Genomic DNA, 23,932 nt, shown 5'->3' with positions numbered 1-23,932 from the left:
CCTGGAAGCAAGTGTACTGGCATTTAGGCCATTGGTTAGCAAAGTGGGGTCAGCTGTTGGAGCTGGGGTAGGGGCTGCACTAATATCTGTAACCTCTGGCACCTGGGTGCTGCCTTTTCATCTGAGAGTGGATGCAGTGAACCTGCAAAGGTGGGGAAAGCATTGCTCAGCCATTTTATAGTTGGGGAAGTCAAGGCCCAGGGAGCTGATGCTATCAAGTGATGGTGATACAGTAATGGAAGCCAGGAGTAGAGTGCAGGTCTCCTGACTCCCTGTCCGGTAAAGGGAGAACCAAGATCAATACTGAGATCAAGAAGGTGGTCTGGAGGAACCACGGGTAAAACCCCATCAACCCTTTTCTTGGGGCATGGCACCCAGTATGTGGAAGATAAGGATCTGCTGTTGCATCAAGTAACTCCAGCTTCATGCACAAGGAGATGTATGGACAAAGAGGGGCAGGAGATGACCTTCCTGGCAGCGTTTTGATGGAAAGGCCTTTATTGTCACAATCCTTCCTCCCTCGTGCTGTTTTGTCCCCCGTGCTGTTATGGATGGGGAAAGAGAAGCTGAGGTAGTCTGCAGCGGCGTGGCCTTTCAAAGCCAGTTATTGCCTGGCAGGGAGAGCCCGAGGCTGTGGCCCAGGGGCCTGTGCATCAGCCTCCCCCTCCTCTCCATCCTGCCATTCAGGCTGTTAAGGAAGATGGTTTATCATGTAATGATAAAACCTGATTTCCGGCCATGCTGTTGACTCACTCCGTGTCCACGAGCAAATTGCTTCATTCCTTTCTGGCCCTCAGTTTCCCCATCAGTAAAACAGGGTAATGACATTGCTCCGTCCCTGCAGGCAGCTGAGCTGTTTCTTTGATTGCTTAATGGCTGCAGGTGCAGGAGTTCTCCCTTCAGAGCAATGGGGTTTATTTCCCACCTCTTCTAGGCTGCTGCTCACACTTACTTTGTTTGTGCTGGTGGTGGGAGAGGGCATGATCCTGTTCTCCTTACTCTGGGAAGGCTCCAGTGGATGGTACAGAAAGGGAAGAATGAGGACTGGGATGCAATTTGGATTAGCTAAACGTTAAGCCACGTCCAGGTGGAAATGAGCACCTGCAGCCCCGGAGCAGCATTCCTGCGGCACGGGTCACAGGATGCGTGAGTACGCGTGCGGGGTCGTTGGCATGGGAAGGGCCCTGGTGCGCAGGCCTGGAGCCAGCCCCCTGCCATGGCTGAGCTCCGTCGATTCAGGTTTGCCTGGAAAGAGCGTTCTAAAAATTGCTAGTCTTCCCTAGCTGAAGTAGGTGAAATATTTATAAATCCATCCTCTAGAGGAGACCTTTTGCGTAAGCATCGACCGCTCCGACTTGAAAACATGCACGCACCCCCCGCCCCAAGCCATCCTGTGCTGCTCATCCAGAGAAGGGGCAGCTTTAATTGCGTTTGTCTGGAGCGGTCGCACCTATTTACGGGTTCGGGAGGCCGCAGGGCAGAAAGCAGCAGCAGCAGAAAAAGGGGGGTTCGGGGCTTCCTTGCCTGGCTGCGCTCTCTCTTGCATGGCGTTGGCCGCTGTGGCCGTAGTTCGGTGTCACTTGTGCCCTGATTTGTGACCACGCAGCGGGGCGGCGGCCGGGGGCTGCCCCGCTTTGGGCAAGACGCTGCAAACCCCGCGGGGATGCTGGGGGGGGGGGGGTCGGGGGGGGTGCGCTCGGGCTCCGTTCGGCCCCCGGAGCGCGGGGACGGAGCGGGGCCCGGCGGGGGACGGAGAAGGGCCCCGCCCCGGCCCGCTCCGCCCCGCGCAGCCCCGGCCCCGGGAGGCGGCGGCGGCGGCCCCCGGCCCCGGAGGCGGAGCCAGCGCCCGGCGCGGCACGGCGGGCTCCGGAGCCACATCCCGCAAAGGAGGAGCGGGACGGAGCGGGAGCGGGGCCGCGGCAGCGAGCGGGGCCGGGCGGCGCGGGAGCCGCATCGGCGGGGCCGCCCCGCGCCGCCGCCCAGGATGTGGTGGGACGAGCGGGTGTCGGCGCGGTTCCGGAGGAACCTGCAGCCCACCCTCACCTACTGGAGCGTCTTCTTCAGCTTCGGCCTCTGCATCGCCTTCCTGGGGCCCACGCTGCTGGACCTGCGCTGCCAGACCCAGAGCTCCCTCTCCCAGATCACCTGGGTCTTCTTCTCCCAGCAGTTCTGCCTGCTGCTCGGCAGCTGCCTCGGAGGGGTCTTCAAGAGGACGTAAGGCGCCTGGCAAGCTCATCGCACCTCCCGCGGGTGGCCTTAGCTCTCCGCAGCCCCCCGCTTTCCTCCCGGGCCGGGGGTGGGCAGCGGCAGCCACCCTGCCCGGGCTTCGCCTCCCTCCCGCCTTCTCCCGCTGGGTTTGCATGGCTGAGCTGGGATGCCGCGGTCCGTGTGGGAAAACCCTGCCCGAGTGGATCCGTGCGTGTCCCGCAGGGTCCGCAGCCCGCTGGCCCGAGCGGCTCGGAGGGAGGGGGCTTGCCAGGAGGTGCGGGGCGGGAGCCGCTCTCCTCTTCTGCACGGTTTCGTACCCTTGGAGAGAAGCCACCGGTTCGCCTGGAGCTCGGGACAGAGATAGCCTTAGCGTGAAGTTACAGCCAGAACTTCCTGGAGGGTATTTTCCTTAACCTGATTGTTTGTTGTAAAAATATTATTGGAAGCCTGTTTTAATAACCTCGGTGTCAGAAATCGAGGCATGGTCGTGCTCCTCAGGAATTTGGGCAAACACGAGGCGAGATGCGAGCGGTCCTCGTGGTCTCGCTGCCGTGGGGGACGAGGGCAGAGGCAGTGCCTCGGGCGCGCGGGGTGGCCGGGGACAGCAGCGTGCTTTGTGGGCCAGCGAGAAACCCGGGCGCAGCCAAACGGGGATTTGGACTGAGCCTTCTGTCCAGGATGTGTTTAAAATAAATAATACGTGATGGCTCAATCCTAAAGATCGCCAAACAGGCATTTGATTTGAGGCTTGATGACAGCCATACTCTCCTGAGAATCAGCTGATTGTTTACATTGTCACTAATTCTTTGGGCAGTGACGTAATGTGGCAGCTCCGTGTGTGTCTCTGATATACACGTCATGTATATGTTTAACATGTATACGAGAGAATTTTGCATGAATCCTTCGCTGCTTCAAAATGCCCATTTAAAAATGTTTTGTCTCGTGAATCGTGGAGAGTGTTGGCTAATGACGATGGCATCGGAGCACCTGTTAAATTGCCACCCTGGTACATTGAACTGTCCTGGTCCCCCTGTCCGGACCGAGCCCAAAGGCTTCGTGGAGCAGCAGGAGCTGCTCGCTGCCGGGCTGTGCCGGGGGAGGAGGTGTGAGGTGGGGTGCACGGGAATGGGACGGCACGTGGGAACCTTGCCCTGGGTCTGACATGGACCCGAGACTGCTGGGTCAGCAGGCAGTGCCTCTGCCAGCCCCCAGTCTGCTTCACATATGTTTGAAGGAGCAGCGAAGGAAAATGCAGAATTGTTTCCTGCTGTCAGCTTCCTACCCAGAGCTCCTGCCCTTGGCCGGCGGGTTACGCGGACCCGTTTGGGGTTTCATGCTCAGAGACTCCCAAACTTTTAACTCTGCAGCAGCACGTTGGGGAAAAGAGCATGTTTGTTGAGCGTGTTTGTTGCTCGCTGTGGTTACGAACCAGGATGTGTTTGTGATCGCAGCCTCTTGGAGCAACGGGCTTTTGCAAAGTGTCTGTGAGCCCCACTGAGGAGCGGCAGCCCTGCCAGGCAGGAGGGCATGTTTCGGATAGTTGTAGCTTGCGAGCGTTGTGGGGGGTTACTCGGAGCGGTGCGGCGTGCACACGTGTGGGTTTGGATGAGAACATTAACCGTTCAGACTCTGAGAGCTCCTGTACTATTCCCCTCTTCAGGGACGGACAGATCGAGCTGTCCGGGTAAGGATTTCTACTTCTGGGTCATGCTGTGGGTTTATAAATCGAATTATCCTGGCCCCAGTGCTGGCCAGGTTGTCTTTTCTGGTTAGGAGATGGATAGCTGCTGGTACAGAGTCCCAAAGCATCGCCTGCCTGCAAGCTAGCCAAGCCAAGGTCTGGCTGCAAGCTGTGTTTAATTTCTAATGCCTGAGGAACATAGACTTTGTTGCTTGCTTTCGATTAAAATATGTATTGGTCTGAGCTCTCCGAATTACGGACTCGCGAGGGAAAGCAGTGTTGTTACTGGATTCTGTGGCAGAAGTGGGTGGTGGGACCTAAATAATGGTTTGGTTCCTCTCGCCAGAGAAGTTGCTGAATGCTGGGTCGTAGTCTCTGCTCTCTCGGCCCAGCTGGAGTCCTGGAGCACTGGGAGGACAGAGCATAATGATGGCATCCGTCCCTTCTGCAACTCAGCGTGAGCCTGGACTGCCAGAACTAGCTCCAGAATTCCCTCTCGTGCGAGACTTCAAGGAAGGAGAAAGTTTGCCATTGCGAGTTTCCCCGAGTGATGTAGAAACGCAATTGTTGCCTGCGGTGCTCTGCACTGGAGACCCGGGTTTGCTGCGTGGTCCCTTCCCTGGCTTGGCGGGAGGTGTAAAGCCAGAGCCGGGGGAAGAGCAGCTCCCCACGTAGCTGCAAGGTGCGTTGTTTAAGCTCACGCTCAGGTTCACGACAGGCTGCTGCTCTCCGGTAACTCGTGTTTGGGGTTTGCTGGCTTGTAATTACAAGCTCTGCTTCAGAAGAATACAGCTTTTTACAGGGTATTTGCATGAGTGGGGTTGGGGTTTAGGTGGAGCGCGTGCCCCGGCTCAAACCCTAGTGCTGCCGTGGTGTTGGTAGAGGTTCCTCAAGCAAAGACAGTCCTGCCAAGCCACTGATGCCCTCCATAAGGAGCCCTGTGCACCTTTGTGAAGCACACTGAAGACTCTTGTTTTCTGGTATTACTTGGGCTGGGTTCTCAGAAGTGCCTGACATGTTGTGAGACCGCAAATCCAGGCAGCAGTGTTGGGGTGGGAGTGCTGAGAGGACTTGAAACCCTGCCTAGACCCGGAAACCCAAGTGGGGGGGTGAGCTCTCTGGTAGATGCACCCCTGAGCGCCTGGCGCTGCCAGCTCCAGGGGTGAGCTCCGTGCACCTGTGTCCCCCCCGCTCTCCCTCTTGCTTCCCTTGCCTTCCCCTTTTCCTTTCCCATTTTGTTGGATTTTTAAGCTTGCATTGCCAAGTTAAAGTCACGCTCCCTCCGTGCTACGCACACTTGTGACAGAAGCACCAGAGTAACTGAGAGCCCGTGCCCCAGTTTGGTGTGTTGGTTTTGGTTTTTTTTTTTCCTTTTCATTCAGAAACTGCATTTTTGTGTCCTTTTATATTTTTTGCTTTTGCTCCCAGCGTTCGGGTCAGCCCTGAGCTAGTCCCGCTGGTGTTAGCAGAGGAGAGGAGAGGGCTGGTGGGTCTGTGGCTGTGTTGGAGCCCTGAGCAGGCTCTGCTCGAAGGAGTGATCCGCACCGGGACCTGGAGGGCTGATGAGAGGGGACCCTTCTTTCTTCTTTACCCCGGGCACCTGTGCATGTCACAGCACGTCAGCTGAGAGCGGGTGACCCTGTTCTCTCCCTGCCCTTCAGACTCCCATCTTCTGAAGGTTTCTGTTCAAGCATGTGGCTGGTGCAGAGGACACTTCTCACCTCAAAGGAAAGCAAAGCCTTTTGTTGCTGAGAGCAGAGAGCACGGAGACTTGAGCATGAGCTCCTCGGGGGATGCAATGCAGGCAATGCTCCCCGAGCCTGGCTGGTGCTTCCCGCTGGAGACGAGGGTACCTGAAGGCAGATGTGGGATAATCCATGCCCTCTTCTTCCTCCATGCCCTCACCTCATCCCCTTAGGGCTTTGGGGTTTTAATCATCAGTTTTGCAAGTTGGAATTAGCCTGATTATCATTTTTCTTCTTGATGTGAGGGACTTAGAAAATGCTCCCCGGGGTAGGGAAAAACATCCTTGAAGTTGAAGAGTGCCTGCTGCGACAGGAACACCGAGGTGGGGGTTTGTATACGCTGCGTGGGAAGGAGAGGAGGGAAGCTTTGCTGGCTGTGGCTACAGGATAGCAGTAACTGCCCTAATCCTATAGAGGAGCTCAATCTAAACGTTTTCGGGGGGAGCTGCAGACCTTCCCTCAAGCCTTGTGATGGAGCCAGGACATGCGCTGGGTGCTCCCGAGACAGTCCGTGGCATTACGAGACTTGTTTCCTACGCTGAAGCGGAGCCTGCCCTGGGGACAGCGCAGCTGGTGCAGAGCTGTGCCGTGGCACGCGTTCAGCCGGGGACGTGGGGACCGGTTAGTGATGGGGAGGGCAGCGATGTCAGAAACCGGATCATGGCATTATATCAGGGGGGCTTTTTAAGCCCTTTGGAGGGGTGCGTTGGTTTCGCATCGTCAAGACACGGGGTTCAGACCCCCTGTGAAAGTCACGGGGTACCTCGTTTAAGGATGCTTTCAAAGAGGTTTGTTTCTAAAGAAATCCCCCAGCTGGTTGTTCGGGGCCTCCCTGGGTGCTGAGCCGTGTCCTTTGGCTGTGTCTTGGGGATCTGGCATGGGAAGCCAGCAATTTCTTGGTCCCCCCTCGATGCCAGAGCCGGGGAAGGGGGCAGCAGGGCTGCGTGCCACCCTGGGCTGTGGGCTGCTGGTGTTTGCGGAGGGCGTGCAATTGTGTTATTAACATCTTACGGCTGGAGGCAGGAATTTTTGCTCGTTGGGGAGAAGTGAGGTGATCTTTTTAAGCACATAACGTCGTCTGCAATTAATGTTTAACTCTAGTAATGAACACGCTCCCTAGCCAAGCATAAGCGGTGCTGTGGTTGTTTTGCTAGGGCTGCAGAAGAGAAGAGGCGTTTCTGGGATGTCTTGGTGTGCGTTTCCCCATCGCTCCCGGCCTCAGATTCGCCAGCTGCCGGTGCCTCTGGCTCCTGCTGGGCTCCTGCTGTACCCTGGAGAGTGCTGCCTCATCTCTCCAGCCTCGAAGCTGCTTCTCTCTCATTTGCTAGCTGTTTTTCCTGCCATGACTGTGCACATCTCTCTTTGCTCCCTCCCTCCCCCAGAAATCCCACGCTGGCTCCCCGTTTTGCTGTCAGAGGAAGATCAGTAGTTACGGCTTTGCAAAACATTAGCTCCTCCAGCGTGGTCTGGCTGACGGGCGAGCGAGGCTGGGCTGGGAGATGGGAGCACGCCGAGGCGCTGGTACGGCCAGGTTTGTGCCACTGGGCAGGAGAATAAAGGAGACGTGTCCTTGGCCCGTTTTTTCTCCCCGGTGCTGTTGGAGCGCAGCGTAAGCAACAAGCAGGATGTGGAAGGCCGAATCCCTCTGAGTTTGTAGATGAATGAGGGCCACACAGAAACGCGGTGACATGCCCGAGGCCGGGCCGTTCTGGACGAGCAGTCAGGGCAGGAGGGCTGGTAGCGTGGTGGCCGGCAGCCGCGGAGGCTTTCTGCTGCAGCTCCAGCCTGTGCCTCCTCGTAGCCTTCTCCTCCCTCTTTGGGCAGAGCGTGAAGCAGACGCGGGGTGCAGACAGCCTGCGAGAGCGAGCTGTAGGCATCTTGCTTGCTGGTTGCACGTCCGTACTAGGGACACAGCTGTGCGTCGCCAGCCCTTTGCTGCGGGCAGGCGGCTGTGCCCCACGTCCCCCAGCAGCAGACCCCCATTGCTAATTAGCAACTCATTGCCCAAGCTGCCGGCTGTTGCAGTGGGCTGCTACCAGGGTTTGGGAGCCCGGGGTGGGGAGGGGACGTGCCTGTGCTACTTACTCTCTGCTGTGACGTTATAGTCCCATCTTTCTGCTAGTTTCAGTGCTTTGCTGTCTGGTCCCTGTTTCCTTCCTTCCTTCCTGCCTTTCGACTTGGCAGCTCCGGAGCAGCGCGGTGCCAGCCTGGGCGCCGTTCTCCAGCGAGCTGGCTAGCGCCCGGCTCGCACCGAGAGCAGCCTCCCCGCTCAGCCGGGCAGGCCTGCCTGCGCTGCTGCCAGACTCGAGATGTAATGCACCAGCTTCGCCTCTACCGCACGCATCCCTTGGGCTTCTCCGATGGACCGCGTGGGTTGGAAAGTGGCTGCCTGCGCCGGGAACGGCAGCAGTGCTGCATCCCGCCCCGTCGTGCCGGGGGAAGGGACTGTGCTGCCAGAACAGAGCATGGAAAGGGAACTGCAGCAGCTTCCCAGTGCTCCCTGTGAGGCGGGACGGCACGTGCAGGCAGGTCCGGGATGGCACGCTGATGTGGATGCCAGCAGCTCTCTCCCTGCCGGGAAATGGGATTGCCCAGCAGCCCTCATGCCTGCTCAGCCTGCTTGTGTGATACAGCCCTGCATGAGAAATGCCCTGGAGCTGCTCAAAAGTCGTGATGTGGCCTCGCCTGCACGTACCCGTGTCCCTTTCCATTCCCAGATCTGCCCAGTTAACAAGGGAAGGTTCTCGGGCCTTATTCTGCCTTGAAATGTGCAGAACACGGGTTTGAAGGGATGGTTACTCTTCCCCACAGAAGCTGGGTGGAAGATCTGCCTCTTCGAGGCATCGCTCTCCACGCAGGAGACGGCAGTGCCCTAGGCTGGCTACGGCTGTGATGTGGAGGCTGGGGGTGCAGGGTGCGTAGCATCTCCCTTGTCTTGCCAGAAGAGCGTGTGCTGGAGCCGCGGTGGTTGGAGCTACAGCCCGTGGGTGCATCTCCTGCTAATGCCTATGCCACTGACTGGCCTGGGGCTGAAAATGGGAGGCAGGGCTGTGTTGTGGATGCTGCTCTCATGGTAGTACCGTCTTTCCTCTTTCCCTGTCTCAGGTTGGCTCAGTCCTTGTTTGCACTCTTCGCCTCGTCACTGGCAATCTCCTTGGTCTTTGCCATCATCCCGCTGTGCCACAATGTGGTGGTCCTGGCTGTGGTCATGGCCGTGGCAGGACTGGCCATGGGTTGCATTGACACCATCTCCAACATGCAGCTGGTGAAGATCTACCAGAAGGACTCTGCCATCTTCCTGCAGGTCAGCACGGAGCCCGCGTCTCCCCTCTAGCTGTGCTTCCTTCTCTGAGGAAGAGGAGCGAGGGGCTTGGCCAGCCTCCCTTCAGAGAAGAGCAGTAACCCCCCCTGCTCTACTTGCATGTCTCCTCTCTTGCAGGCCCTTCATTTCTTCGTGGGCTTTGGAGCGCTGCTGAGCCCACTGATAGCTGACCCCTTCCTCTCGGACACCAACTGCATCCTCTCAAACTCCACGGCCAACGCCTCCAGCAACCTCCCTCACATCCGCAAGTCCCTGGTCCCGCACCATCCAGGCAACCTGTCTCATTACGACCTGCCGATGAAAGGCATGGTGGTCACGCGCGTCTCCTACGCCTTCTGGATCATGGCCCTCATCAACGTAAGTACTGCGGCCAGAGCGGCCCAAGCTCTTGCTGGGGACATCCCCGCTTCTCGGCTTTGCAGACGGCTGTGGTGTTTGGGGGGCGTTGGTGCCTGTTAGGCGGTCCCAGCGATGGAAGGAGGCGTGAGGATGGTTGTGCTGGTCCACAGCAAAGGTTCATTTTTTGCCAAGTGCCCAGTTTCCAGCAGGTGCCTGGGGCAGGAGAGCAGGACTCTGTGAAGCTGAGCCAGCGGTCACTGCACCGTCAGATGCGATAGGGTCGACGTACCGTCCTGCAAGGACTTGTCTGATCTCTCTGGAAGCAGGTTGTACCTCCAGCATCCCCCTGGGCTGCGGGGTTATACCAGCTAACTACGCTCAGAGCCGCGAGGTCTTTCTCCGTGGTCGGTGGGGGGGAGCTCGGTGGTGTGGGGATGGCTTTGGCGGGAGGGCGATTTGCAGGGATATTCATAGGAAAGTGCCCATCGATGAACTGAGTTACTGGGGCCGAAAGCTTGACCAGGGTGTCTCTGCCTATTTGTTATGTTTCCCTGGTGCTTTGCAGCAGATGTAAAAGCCCTGTGGCCCTTCCTTTGTGAGAGAGATGGGGTTTAGTGCCCGTCCTCTTTCTCTGCCCTGCTGAGTCCCAAAGCTGATCTCCAGCAAGCTCCTCTTGCCTGCAGGCTGTGGGTTCTCTTTGAAACGTAGCCCTGTTCCTTACCCCCCAGTTAATACCCGAATCCCAGCGTGGTTAAATACAGCTGGTCCCTTGCACAGCCTCGCAGGGCTGTGGCCATCGTCATGCCCGTCCCCGGTCCCTCTGCAGCAGAACTAGCTACGCTGCCGCTGTCACTTCCCTGGTGGCAGGAGCCCTGCGAGCGTGTGTGTGATTGCCCGTGTAGATCTGGAGTGAGAAGAGCGGAGCACGTTCTTGCAGCGAGCGGCGGCCCTGCCCAGTGGTGCTGCTCGTGCCGGGATTGATGCTGGGGGCAGCTCCGCTCCAAACCCGTCGAGTGCCCGGTTGCGCTGCGTGCGTGGGAGCTCCTGCTGGCAGGGGTCCCGGGGTCCCCTCTGTGAGCAGAGCAGAGCCCAGCCTGCGTAGCCCTTGCCATAAGGTGCTCGGGTGTCTGTTTATAAAGAGCGTGCCAGGGCAGGGACCGCCGAGCTGGTGCCCGTTTTGCTCACCTGGAGACCTCCTGTAGTAGAAGTGATGGGTGGTCCTGCCAGAAGGACCTCTCCCTGCCTGTCTGCCCTGCAGCCCCGGTACCCGCTGCCCCTTCCCTCTGCAAGTTCAGCCATTGCCCTTCTGCCAAAACATAAGGATGCGATGGTGGTCCTTCCCCCCGTCCCAGGCCAACGAGCAGCCCTTGATCTTCCACCGCTCCATCTGCACTAGGCAAAGGGAACAGGTTGCTTTGCGCTCTCGGTCTTCCCATTTGCTGAATAAAACATACCCCAGTGCCCCTAATCCAGGGGCTTTCATTAGGCTGAGGCCCGCGCAGCTCGCTGATGAGAGGAGAAGAACAGGCAAGCGAAAAAGCTGGGCAGCTGCTGTAATGAGTTTCTTTGCAGAAGTACCAAAAAGAATGCTCTCTGCCCAGGAGGAGAAGCCAGCTTTAATTACCTCTGACTCTGCGTATGCCATGGGAAATGTGCTTTTAATTACACCGGAGCGTTATCTATTTTGCCAGTCAATCCCGAGCAAACTAATTTAGTTTTGAAGGCAGCGCTTAATATCTGCTTTGAATACGTCGATGTGTCTGAGATCTGGAGCGCTGCTGGGAGGCGGTTGCCAGAGCCCTCTCTGTTCCTAGCGGTGTCCCATGGACGTTTTGGGAGCAGGGTGGGACCCCAGGCTGAGTCCCGCTGTGCCCAGCAGCGTCGTGAGCCGGGCTTGTGCGTCGCTGCGCGCTCAAGTGCTGTTTGCCCGTGTGGGTGGCTCGCATGTGCGTGCGCCCACCCAGTGGGATCACCGGGAATGCGGCAGGGGGTCCCGGGGCGCCGGGAGACTGGTGGTGGTTTTGGGATGAGGGTTAGGTAACAAACATAAGGGGAGCGGGGAGCTGGACGTACGCCGCACGCGCAGCTCTCGAGCGTGTCCCCTTGCCAAAGCCGAGCTGTTATTGTCTTTCCCAAAGCCTCGCTGAGGGAGCTGACTTGATTCCTTGTTTAAACTAAATAACCCAGCCCGCTGGCTGGGGATACTGGGAGTAGCTCAGCTCCAAAACTGCTGACCCTTCTCTAAGGTGTAAACGTCAGAGAAAGATGACGATAACTGGTACTTAGAACCCCAGGGAAGTGGATGAAATGAGTAAGCTATAGAAATGGAAACCAGGACCAGCAACTTTGTTATAAAATGGTCAAAACCACATTTCCATCCCAGTTTTCACAGGGCCGTGTGTATTCTGACAAGACACAAGCTGAAATGATTCATTTCAATTTCTCGCTTTGTTCAAAGTGAAAATCTCTCGGTCTGACTTTGGGCTAAATGCAATGTGTAAAGCTGACAGAATAGTTGTTTTGATGTTATTGAAGCAAAATGTTTTTGCTTTAGTAAAATTAAGTGGTTCAACATTATCAAAATGAAGTGCTTGGATGACTCCCGGCCAAAATTTTTCATTCTAAGAGAAAATTTTGGCTTTTCATCCAGATTTGGAACAAAAACATATTTTAAAATTCAGTTTCCCACAGAACGGAAATTTCATCACCCAGCCCGTTCCAAGGGGCTGGAAATCAGGAAAATGTTCCTCCGAGAGGGATGTGTTTGTCCGGAAGGTGGTTTCCCAGGGGAAGTGCGGGACACTCCATTGTGCTTAGGTTGCTTAAAAGTAGCCTGGATACAATAGCAGGGAATGGTCCCGTGCTCCTGGGGGGAGAGACCGAAATAGAAACTGGAGGGAAGGAGCCTGGATTATACCCACGCTTAACTGCGTGATGCAGCAACTTGTTGAGTTTATAATAACGGTTAAAAGCTGCCAGGGGGAGGGGAACATCCCCGGTGATTCGGCGAGCGGAGCCGGAGCGCCGGATCCAGGCAGTGGGGCTCCTGCCGCCCGCTTTGCCCTTCAGCCCCCGCAGGCTCCCGGCGGGATGCTCGGCTGCCCCTCTCCCCCTTGAAAAAAGAAAAACCTTCCGCTGGAAAAAGGCGAAGAAAAAGCTTTTTGCCCTGGGAAGAAAGCCCATGAGCGAACGGTTATTGCACCAAAATCTCTGCCTGCGCAGGAGGGAGGGCTGGGGGGAGACGGGGACCGGAGGCGTCCAGCTCGGCGTGGTCGTGCTGCGGGGAGGGTGCGCCGGCTCTGCGGGGCAGGGCAGCGCTTTGAGGACCAGTGCCCTTATTTTAGGGGCTGTGTCTGCGGCTCCTCTCTGGTTCTCGCTGTTGGGGCTCCCTGTGGGGCGGGAAGGCTTTGATAGCTCTTTGCCTTGTGCCAAGCAGCCCAGGCAGCCGATGTGTCGGCCCCAAGAAAACCAAAGTTGTTTTAGGAGCTGAGTAGCAAGATCCTGTCGTGAGCACGGTGGCCCTGCGTGTCTTGGCGCGTGTCCTGGCTCCGGGGGCCAGCAAAGCTCATCATCACCACCCGACCTCTCCAGTTGGCACACGTGGGGGCTGCGGATGGGGAGAGGGGCTCGGCGCCCACCCGGCAGCTCACGGCAGTGGCCGTGCTCGTGTGGGCAGTGGAAGGGACAATCCTCGAGCTGTCCTTGTCCTGTGGTCAGGGTAGTCTGCTCCTCCGGGATGGATTTGTCCCTTTGCTTGGTGAAACATGTCCTAGCAGGGCTCTGGTGTTCAGCTCTGTTTGCTCCTCTCTATCTGCCCGTGTAATAACTGAACTGCTTTCCTGGATGCTCCGTCCCCTGTACGCACCCTGGATTTATGGCTGGCCCCTCCTGTGGGCCAGGTGACTGTCCCACAGGTGACTGTCCCACAGGCAGTTTGCCAGCCCGTGTGCAGGACACAGGGCCGGCTCAGGATGGAGCCCTGGGAACCTGCTTTCTCTTGAGCTCGATCCTTTGCTTTTCCCCACGTTCCTGACCTTGCTTTGGCGTGGTGGCAGCCCGTGGGCGAGGGCTGCGCTCGGCCGTGGGCGAGTCTCCAGCTTTTGGGCATTTCCTACCAGAAACGGCTAGCGCTGGCGAGCGGCTCACGGCTGATGGGGTCAGAGCACTCGTGCACCCGAGGCGCTGCCAGCTGCAAGATGGAACGGTCTGGATAAAGCAAAAGGGACCCGCTTGCTTTAGAGGTGAGGATCTGGGGAGCCGGGATACGCCTGTGGCTTGACTGGGAATCGGGGGAGTCTGGAGCTGCGGCCCTTTTCTGCGTAGGCACCGCGTGCTCCTTAAGGCTGGAAGTGCCCAGAGACGTTATCTGTACGGCCAGTCCCTCTGTGTGGGTAATTTTTTTTTTCTTTTTTTTTGCAAAATCTGCAATTTAGAAGAATAAAATCTGGTCCTGACCTCCGGAAGGATTAGAACTATCAAGCAAATGCGTTTTTCTTCCATGGGACCGAACTAACTGTTCCTATTCCCATTGTTCCCAGAACAATGAAGTCCTCATAAATGAATTCAGGCAGGAGAGGCAGGGCGGGGGGGGGGGGAATTCTCCATACATTTAAATCATGCCACGAGCCAACAAAAGGCAGGAAATTTGGAGCTAGAGCTCACACTTGCTCACAGACATGTGGAAAACAAGCGCTCGGCGGCTGGAGAGTGAGCTGTCACTTAGGATTTCCTGGCTTTCTCCCCCAGTTTGTTACAGAATAAACACCACTTGGTTGCGGCAGGAGGAGAAGGGAGGGCTGGCGAGAGGCAGACCCAGCTTCATTTGCTTCCCTCTGTTTCTTCTCCAAAGAAAAGAGCAAGTCCCTCCGGGCTCGGAGGCACCACCGAGTCGTGGGTGTGCGCGGGGAATAGGCTCGGCCCCAGGCACGTGGCAGCGAGGGAGCACGGTGCCGGGGGGCCCGACGCTGCGGCGGCCGCGTGATGGATCCAGTGGGCAGGTACCAGCCCGCGGTCCCTGTGTGCATTAGCACCGGGCAGAAAGCCCTGACTGCAGGGAATGGTGCTGGTGGGGCCGTCGTGTGCCGGGAGCCCGCGCCGTGCAGCGGCGTCCCTGGATGCGCGGGGGTCCCTAAGGCAGCGATGGCTGGAGGCTCGCTGCTCTTCGGTCCCGGGTCCCTCAGCAGACGCTGTACCGAGGGGCTGTTTGAAGCAGCTCGGCTGTAGCGGTGCTGTCGTCGTTGGCCTGGGAACCACGAGCTCATCTCTTGTGAGATGCTGAGCAACCTCTGCTAATGGCTGGAGATGAGCAAAGCGGGTTTTGGAGCAGCTTGCTCTTCCCTCGCAAAGAATTTCAGCCACAGAAGGTCTCCCGTTAATACTGTTCTGCTCTCCGCCGGCAAAAGCTACGTTATTATTTTATTCTTTGGGCAGAAGTGTCCAAATGCTTGGAAACCAGAACGTTTCAGTTTTGAAGGGCTTCAGGAGGTTTGTGTTTAGGTGCCTTCTGTTCCAGTGTCCCTGTCTCCCGTCCAGGTGACGGTCCCCAGCCCACCTGGCATCCCACAGGGACTGGCAAGAGATGCCCCAGCCGTGCTCTGGATAGGGACTCTTTGCTCTCAACTTGCCTTTTTTTTTTTTTCTTTTTCCCCCTCCCCACTAGCTCTCCTAGCAAGCGTCCGTCCGTCCCTCCTGCAGTGGCTCCTTACCCCATTGCCAGCCTCTGTCCTTGCTCTTGGAGGTTAATTCAGGCACGTCTATTGCAGACGCTAAAAGGCTGTTGCGACTGGGGAAGCGGGCTGTGTTTTGTGCGAGGCTTGTCACGCTTACCTGCCCCTCTCTGTTCCTCCCCAGCTGCCGGTCCCCATCGCGGTGTTTTTCTTGCTCTACAAGGAGCGGATGGTGCCGTGCTTCAACAGCAGCAGCCACCCGCTGCTGTCGGCCGACGAGCTGGCGATGGAAACGCGGCCCACGGAGAAGGACGATCTCTCCACCGCCGTGCAGAGACCCCACGCAGCAGGAGGTGAGCCGGAGGCACCTCCGGTGGGTTTGGAGGAACAGGGAGTGAGCAGGGGGAGAAAAAGCCGTATTTCTGAGTGTCTCCATTGAGTTTAACATCATAGGGATCCATCGCTATTGTCTAAGGAGGAAACTTTCCAAAACGTACACGTGAATATAACCCAGAAGTACACAAACAATCCAAACAGACAATTTGGTGCCCAGTTGCCCTCGAATTAGACGGGACCGTAACCCCTGAGCGGTCAGAGATTAGTATCCTGCTGTTGGGACTCCAGGCTGCTTTTCTCTAAGCTGTCCTAAAACTAAACCTGGGCTCCCACGTCATTTAAGCACACGTGAAAGTTGTGCCCCTTCGTTTCCTTCTGGTTTTCGGTCAGGTTTTGAGCTGGCTCCGCTGACTGTTCTGTTTAACGTGCTGCAGAACACTGATTTTTATAAATCTGAAAGGAATAAGGACAGCGCCCTTGTTTGAGGGGAAAAGTTACACTCCAGCAATAGTTTGCTCTTGAACTTGCGACTACACCCTGTTCTGGGGACAATAGTAATATTGTTCTTTGCTACCCAAGAGAAACGTATCAAAGTAAATTCTTCAGCTAAATAGTGAATCTCGGAAGTAATCATATTTTAGGGTTATCAGGGGAGCGTTTAGTGTTATTACAGAAGAGGTGGCTTTACCTGAACAATAGAAGGAAATTGTAGGGAATACTTGAAGGTGAAGGCAGTTAGATCAGTTAGCTGTGGTGAGGTGCTGCAGGAAAGGATCATAGGTGTCCCGAACGGAGTGGGTTCTCTGGTGTCTGATAAGGTTGTGCTCATCTGATAGCATTTCCCTTAGCCGAGACACTGGTGGTTTCTTTCCTCAACCCAGCTGCCCATTTCCATACAACCCATTGGAGCTTCATGTTCTTCAGATCTCCATCTTCCTCTTAAATGCAGTTGAGATTTAATCCTTGGAGAAGCAGGAAGGCTGTATGCTGACTGCTGTGATCTTTGACAGAGACATCCGTGCTGGCAAAATCCCTCCTTCCCCATAGAAACAGTGAGAATTTCATCTTTGCTGTGCAGGAGCAACTGTCTCGTGGCACCTGGAGTCCCGTGCAGGTTTGCCTTCACCCCAGCCCTTTGCACGTCCCAGAGCGGAGTGATATAAGCATGAGGACAGGAGAGTCGGGAATTCCTGGGGTCCTGACCCCCAGCTCTGGCAGGCTGTGGCTCCCAGTGGTCTAGTCAGAGGAGGCGACGCTAGCTGTGCGTTCGTCCCTCTCTTGCCCAAAGTTGGCTTGTTTGGTTAAATATCACTTATCTGAGGAACGTGAGCTATCCTGGGCAGGACTCTCCTGTGTGGTGGTACCAAGGATGAGGGGCTCTGAGCACGAGCGCTATGGTCGAATGGGCTTGTTTCTATCGACTCTAAGAGCGGGGGCAGCAATGTGGAGCTCCTAAATGGGAAGAGGAGCACAAGCAGCTACAGTAAGAGAAGCAGCAAGTATCCTGGCGAGCTAGGATCCCAGTCTGTGGACAGCAGCCCATAAGCATATCCGTCTTCCTTCTGAAAGGGTAGAGGTAGGTAAAGAAAGAGGTTGTGCCAGCAGAGGTTAGCAGTGCTCCACGTTGTTCACGGTCCTCTATGAATCTCTGTCGTGCAGCTGAGTGCAAAACAAATCCCCATTGCGGGCTGGCAACCACCCAGCCCCCGGGGGACGTTCCAGCTAAGTTTGCTTTGCATTGTTTTTCACCAGGTCATGATGACTTATTTAGCTGCTGCCAAAGCAAAAACTTCAGAGGGGCTTCTTACACCTACTTCGCAGTCCACATCACTGGGGCTCTTGTTCTCTTCATGACTGATGGGATTGTGGTGAGTTCAGCTGATAGAGGGATCTTGTCTGAGCAAAGCTATATGGCTTTCTTCCTTCCGAATCACTTGTAACAGCCCAAACCCAGCACATGTCCTCTGCGTGCAGTGGGCTGGACCCGAGGGTCTGCCGGCGCAGCAGTCTGGTTCCCAAGGTAGCTCATTCAAAGCTAATCGTAGTCAGGCTGGTACGTGCCCTGCTTCTTGGGAGGGTTTTGTGGCTTCTCCTAGGCTCTGTGGTGTTGCAGCTAGATTGCTACTAACCTAGCCAGTTTAGAGCTGGAGCTGTGATGTTGTCGACTTGTACGCAGCGGAGGTCTCTTCTCACTTCAGCCAAGAGGCAAGAACAGTTTCATTTTATTTCATAAGAAATGGTGGCTCTTTGTTTGACGGGTCTCTTGAGCCCTCAAAATCCAAGATGAGAGCATGCGGGGATGGTGCAGTCTCTCTGTAGTGGCCTGGCAGCATGTCCCTGGCCGGCGCAGTCACACGGGGTTTGCCGTGTGTAGCACTTCTGTCCGGGCGAGGAAGGCTCGCTCTTGGCTGGCAAGTTGCTGTTCTTTTTCTTTCAACCGTTTTGTCTCAGTCCCCTCATGGTAAAATACTGCTGGGTCTTACTAGGGCATTAAACAGGGTCCTGAAAGATGAGCGGGGTTACACAAAGCAGCTGTCAGATACGGGAACTTCCCAGGGCCTCCATCTTCAAGGATGATCAACTCTGGGTTCTTAATGTGATATGGAATAAGAGTATGCAATTCCAAAAGGACAAGACAGTCCCTAGGGAAGAAGGCATCTCTACAGATAAGAGCCTAGCATGCATTTTACCTAGTAATGCTGTTAAGTCTTGCCCTTTTAGGAGAGCTTAAGTCCTGTGTTCTACTTCTGGTGGAAGCCTGTCTCCAGCTGCAAACCCTTGGGAACAAGGTTCATTGAGATTTGGTAGCAAATCCATAGGTGGGCTCTCCAGGACTATCACGATATTGTGAATACTTGAGGGACAGGTTGAAGTTAAAGTTGCAAAGCCTGTAAGTCATCACATCATCGTGACATGCCGTTTTGTTTTCCCTGCAGGGAGAGTACTCGGGCTTCATTTACAGCTATGCGGTGGAAGAACCTCTCTCTGTAGTACATAAAGTGGCCGGCTACCTGCCCAGCCTCTTCTGGGGATTCATCACACTGGGCAGGCTCATCTCCATCCCTGTGTCCTACCGGATGAAGCCGGCAACTATGGTCTTCATCAACGTGGTAAGGCTGTTGCTACTCTGTTTTTCTTCTGCTTGCCTCCAAGATGCTGTCCAGTTTTGGTTTTGATGTGCAGGGCTGCAGCTACTCTCACGCCCTGCCTCGGGTAGATTTGCACCCGGCCGACAAGCACGGCATCCAGGGCGAGCTGCGTTAGCCTTTCTCTGCGTCGCTGCCTCTGCGTCTTTGCAGCTGACTCCGATGCGCGAGGTAGCCAAGACTTTTACAACTTGACTGCACCACTCTTCTGAGCTTGCTTCTCGGTTAATCTAATGTTAGATGTGTGAAAGCACCTAGTAAAGTGTCTGCCAACTTTATTTACTTTGCATACTGTCTTCTTTGGCATCTGCAGGGACATTAATGCCCATGTTAGCCATGGGAAAGGGAAGGCAGGTAGTAAATTCTCTACTTAGACTGTAGCAGCTGTCAAAGAAACCAGTATGTGATGTGAGGTTGCTTAAATTAATAGAACACATTCACTTGAAGAAAGGGGAAGGAATCCTTTAAGGATATGTAAGAAAAATGCATGTAAGGATGTGGCAGACAACAGGGAGGGAGTTGTTCCCATTTACACTTCTTACCAAAAAAAGAAAAGAAACAAGTGAGAAGGCAGTTAATTTACAATTTATTTAAATCGGAAGTTATTTTGGTAGCAAGTTTCACAGTTAATAGTGTGAGGCCAAGAATATTGGATATTTGTCCTGCCAACATTGGAATTTTGGCAGGACCGGGCACACTGTGACGTTCTGAAGATGTAGGCCAATGTTTTTTGCAGACAGGAGGCAGGTGAGGCAGCTGGCTCGGCACCTTGCTGCCGGTCACTTTAAAAACTGAGCTGAGATAGAGCCAGCTGAAATGCGGTCGGTTGAAAAATGAGCGTAGTCTCCTGCTTCAGCACATAGTCACAACTTACATAGGAGGGGGGAAAGCTCAGCGTCGGCAGATCTATCGCAGCTATCCGATACGGACAGTCCCGTGCATCTCCTTGATGTGTACTACTGGCTTAACCACTTGCCCGAACTGCCCCATCGCTCTCATTAACAAACCTGAGGACAGGACTTCTGCTTTAGCTGCTGCTGATATTTGGCGAGAAGAGGGAACGGCCTCCAGCCTTGACTGGAAGCCTTCTCACTTGCCCTTACGGAGTAGTATCATCCAAGGACAAGCAGGCACTCGACTGACGCTGAACCCTTCGTGCAGTGTTGCTAGCTGGTGCTGCTCTATACAGTCAGATACACCAGTGCTCGGAGTCATTTCAGCGTTACAGCAAACTTAGCTGGTGCTGCTCTATACAGTCAGATACACCAGTGCTCGGAGTCATTTCAGCGTTACAGCAAACTGCAGTTCGAGTTCAGTTTCATCGGAATCCAAATTGCTCCCGCGTACATGCGCACGCCCACAATCAGGGCCTAAACAATTAAGAAAAAATAACTTGAGTTGGTATTGCAGAGCTCCCTCTGCTGACTCTCCGTGCCATGGCTAACCCGGCGCAGCTTGGATGGTTTTGCTATTACTTGCGCACTGCAGCAAGCCAGCGGTGAGGGCAACTTTATTTAAATTTAGTTGGCTCTTTGGCTTTACTGCTGTGAGTGGTTTCTGAGCAGTTATTGAGCGTGAGTTAATTCTTTAACCTGCTGAATGAGACTTATTAGTGATTGAGACATGTAAATATCATGGAAGTAGCAGTGCTATTGTATTTAAAGCTGCAGAGAAAAAGTCTCTTTTTCAGATATGATCTTAAGTCTCTACCTAATGAAGTTGAGACTTAAGTACCAAGCTATGTTATAAAGTCCTGTTATAACAAGTACCAAATTCTTCACTGTAAAGGCGGATGGATTTTATTTGGCTAGTTACTTCAGTTTTTCAGAGGCTGTCATCTTTTTTTCCAGTATAGTTTATTTTCTTTTCCAGACTATTTTTTACAAAAAAAAACTAAAAAAATTAAAACAAATAAATCTAGGGCCTATTGCAACTCAGCATTTACCTTCCTACTGACTCTGTGTGTGGTGTTCACAGGTTGGAGTCCTGGTAACCTTCCTCCTGCTCCTGATTTTCTCCTACAGCGTTGTCTTCTTGTTTGTGGGGACAGCATCTCTGGGCCTGTTTCTCAGCAGCACTTTCCCCAGCATGCTCGCCTACACTGAGGACATCCTGCAGTACAAAGGTGAGCAGGGATTCGGGCACGCCTGGCAGGCTTTGAAAGCAGGTGGGTGTTCGAGACTAGAGCTCAGATACCATCACACCTGGCAACTCCTTCCCTCTTCAGGGATGCCTAGGAGGCCTGGAAGAAAGATCTGCTTTTGAATACAGTGTTTATTCAGGCTTGTAGTCAGAAAACCAGACTGCACAAATCCCGGCTTCATTGTACTAATAACTTCTGCAGGCGGGGATCCAGACTGGTTCTTGGTTTCCTGCAGCTTTAGGGCTCTTGGGGACTGACAAGAACGTCTGCTTGAGAGGCTTACAGGGAACTAGTTTTGAAAACATCACCCAGATTATCAGTGAACTGAAAAGCCTAGAGTTTGGCCAGCTCTTACAGGAGGACTCTGCCAACCTCCGTCTCTGGAGCAGTGCTACGGAAGAATGAAAATATTTCCAGCAAGAAGCAACATCACCTTTGCCAACAGAGAGAAGTGACAAAACAGGAGATGGTTTTTTGGCTTAAACTTTTACCTTTCTGCACTACCGCAGGTTAGAAGAGGCATTCTCAGCACTGGATGGGAAGTATTTGTATTAAGTATTTGTAAATCTTGTATGGAGAGAGCCATGAAAGAGCAGCTCAGAGAAGCTACAGGCTGATCCTGCTGGCTGTTTCTCCTGTTCCCTGCCACAACATCACTTGCATTCTTTCTTTGCAGGCTGTGCCACAACCGTGTTAGTGACTGGAGCTGGAATCGGAGAGATGGTACTACAGTTACTGGTGGGATCGGTAAGTGTAGACAAGGCGTGCCAAAAACCGACCGGGACTTTTAAGTAGAAACCTTTAGTCCTGGTTTTGGACGGCTGCTGGGAAAGAGCACTGCATTGCATTATCCTTGAGCTATCAAACAGTAAAGCTCTTACTGAATGCTAATTAGGTATTTGAGTGCTATGATGACATGTCTGCTCCCTTTTTTCCCCTCCAATTGCAGATTATACACGATCAGGGCAGCTACAGTTTCCTGGTCTGTGGGATGATCTTTGGAGGCTTGGCCTTTACCTTCTACGCCTTCCTCTTGTTTTTCCACAGGATGTACCCCAAGCCCTCATCAGGTAAGAAAGCACCAGCACTCAGCCCTGCTTTATAATGAGAGGAAGAGTGGCATATGCATCAATACATAACCAGGGTGCAGCACTTCAGCAAAATGCAAGGAAATGTTTATTTTACTGCTGCTTCCTGTCCCCTCTTCCTGCTTTGACTTGCCCACAAAGCCTTGGCAGCCACGGCTCAGGGTTTGCTTTCTTTTCTGTTGGAGAAGCGAGGGAAAAAGTAGGACTGGTCTGTGGATCACAGAGGAACTGTAACGCACAGAGGATGCTAGCTGCGGCAGCACGACCGTGCGAGTCCTCCTAGTAGAGACTGCGCAAGCTTCCCCACGCCGTTCCCTGGCTAAAATCCGGGGAACGAGTGGGTCTGCCATCCAAAGGCAGCTGTCGGGCTCTTGAGAAAAGCCTCACTGATAAAGGACTTCTCCATATGGAGTCTGCGTACACCATTTGCTTTTATAAGGACCTTTTGTAAGAGGAGCACTGTGTGACAGGCAAAAAACTTGTCCAGGTTACTGGAGATGGAGGCCTGCCTTCCATCACGACCAGTGAAGTAAATAAGCTAGTGCGGTGGGTGACAGAATAGCAACATCGGTGTCTGGGAGAGCTCGTGCACGTTCCCTTAAAGCGCGATAGAACCGGTACCTTCAGATGAAGTATCTAATGTCAATTTTGCAGATATGGGTGATGCCTCACCTGACAAACCAGCAGTAATGGATGACACTGGACAGTATCAGCGCTGAAGAAGCGGCCAAGCCCTAGACAAGCAATAAAACAACACACAATTAAGCATTGCTATTAAGGATGATTTCACATTTAATGACTGAATCATGCAAGTTTTCTGCAATCAAAAGCACATTAGATTGGGTAAGTCAGAATCAAGAAAACATCCTAAAACACTGCCTCAAGCTAAGCACAAGTTGCCCGTGTCACATGTACCAAAAAGAAGACTAAGCGTAGTCTGACCCTGTGTCTGGAAGGCTACGGTATATGGCAGGGACGATGGGAGAAGTTACTCCTGCAAATGAACTTTCTTACCAATTCAGGATGGAGGGGGGAAGGAAGAGGTGTTCTCTGTTCTATATGTAAGACTGAGTATCTCCTGGCTTAGTCATTGAACTTAACAGATTTTTCTTTTGGCCTGTAACGTCCAGAAGCCCCTACAATTTACAGCACAATACTGGATTTGAATTCATTTTCGTGCAACACTGACTCGAGTATATGCCACCTCCATGTATACTTCCAAAGGGGAAAAAATTACACAGTCGGTAGAACCCACCAAGTGCACAGCGGTAGCAGGACCTGTCCCCTGTCTGTATTTGCACAGTTGATTCTTGTATATCGATCGCACAGTATCAGACATGTTCACTAAGACAGTGTCTTATTCAGCATGCTAGGGCCTCTTGATTATTAAAATCATTAGCTTTTTTTTTTGTTGTTGAGTCAAGAATGAGTTGTGATGGTTTGTTTTGCTTTAAGTCACTAGTTTAGCTGCTACAGTTGCAGTGTCTTTTAGGGTGGTTTTATTTCTAGCTTCCAGTTGAAGCTTAAACAGAGGTATTTGGGAGCCAGCCTCCAGCTGCTTAATCTGTGCAATACTTATTATAACAGGTGCCTTCTGTAAGGTACTCTTATAACCCACGCATGACCTATTACAAGCTATGAAGAAAGGACTGGCTTTAGAAGAGTGTAAAGCTACGTACTTCTATTTCTTCAGTGAGTGATTGGACATGTACTTTTTGCTTTAACTGCTGTATGTGGATGTACATATGTACGTGTGTATATAAAGCAGTGTTTAATTAAAGGTGATTGATTGCTAGATTCTCAGCATGACTGGACTCAGGTAACTTAAGCTGTTTCTGGCCAAGACTATCAATCAGCTACTACCTTCACCAGTTCTGGCTTTCAAACTCAGGCTGAAGCTGACGGCTGTTCAAGTTCAACTGTTTTTAGCATTTCTATTTTTCCAAGCAGTAGATCTTACCTTCCAGAAAATATCTTCACAAGCTCCCACGGGTGGTTCTGCAGAGAAACTCTCAAGAGAGTAGACTTGTTGAATTGACTTTGTATACCTAAAGCTGAGCGCACATCAGGCCAATGCTGGAAGGAGGTAAATGCAGTTGAATTTTGGGCTTCACTCCTCCACAGACTTCAGGAGCCCTCCTGCCTCCCATCCAGGGCACTATGTGCTGTAATTCTTCTCCAGCACCACAGGATGCCACTCTTGCTCTCCTTGAGATACCCAGAATGAAAAAAGTGGTGTACTGCAAAACCCATTTGCA

General features: G+C 53.7%; 1 protein-coding gene and 1 long non-coding RNA gene across 2 annotated transcripts; one reads left to right on the top strand and one right to left on the bottom strand.

Annotated features, from left to right (window-relative positions):
- Positions 1 to 1,863: 1,863 nt before the first annotated feature.
- On the top strand, positions 1,864 to 22,726 carry SLC60A1 (solute carrier family 60 member 1). The gene is made up of 10 exons (XM_075521563.1): positions 1,864 to 2,214; positions 8,740 to 8,938; positions 9,074 to 9,313; positions 15,146 to 15,314; positions 17,050 to 17,165; positions 18,234 to 18,407; positions 20,421 to 20,568; positions 21,263 to 21,333; positions 21,536 to 21,656; positions 22,329 to 22,726. Exons 1-10 carry the CDS (start codon positions 1,985 to 1,987, stop codon positions 22,391 to 22,393), a joined length of 1,533 nt encoding a protein of 510 aa, XP_075377678.1. The 5' UTR covers positions 1,864 to 1,984; the 3' UTR covers positions 22,394 to 22,726.
- LOC142419003 (uncharacterized) lies at positions 20,563 to 23,876 on the bottom strand. The gene is made up of 4 exons (XR_012778465.1): positions 23,635 to 23,876; positions 22,689 to 22,791; positions 22,347 to 22,408; positions 20,563 to 21,292 (listed from the first exon to the last, which is right to left on the bottom strand). It is a non-coding gene; the product is annotated as an uncharacterized LOC142419003 (long non-coding RNA).
- Positions 23,877 to 23,932: the final 56 nt, after the last annotated feature.

Source organism: Mycteria americana, chromosome 20 (assembly GCF_035582795.1).
Source record: "Mycteria americana isolate JAX WOST 10 ecotype Jacksonville Zoo and Gardens chromosome 20, USCA_MyAme_1.0, whole genome shotgun sequence".
Taxonomy (NCBI): Eukaryota; Metazoa; Chordata; class Aves; order Ciconiiformes; family Ciconiidae; genus Mycteria; species Mycteria americana.
This window is presented reverse-complemented; position numbering and strand designations above follow the sequence as displayed.

Bases quoted from the DNA above. Each gene is read 5' to 3' on its own strand.
- SLC60A1 (XM_075521563.1), top strand. From the start codon at position 1,985: ATGTGGTGGGACGAGCGGGTGTCGGCGCGGTTCCGGAGGAACCTGCAG. The intron at 18,408-20,420 runs GTAAGGCTGTTG...TGGTGTTCACAG, and splicing joins CTATGGTCTTCATCAACGTG to GTTGGAGTCCTGGTAACCTT. The intron at 21,334-21,535 runs GTAAGTGTAGAC...CTCCAATTGCAG, and splicing joins TACAGTTACTGGTGGGATCG to ATTATACACGATCAGGGCAG.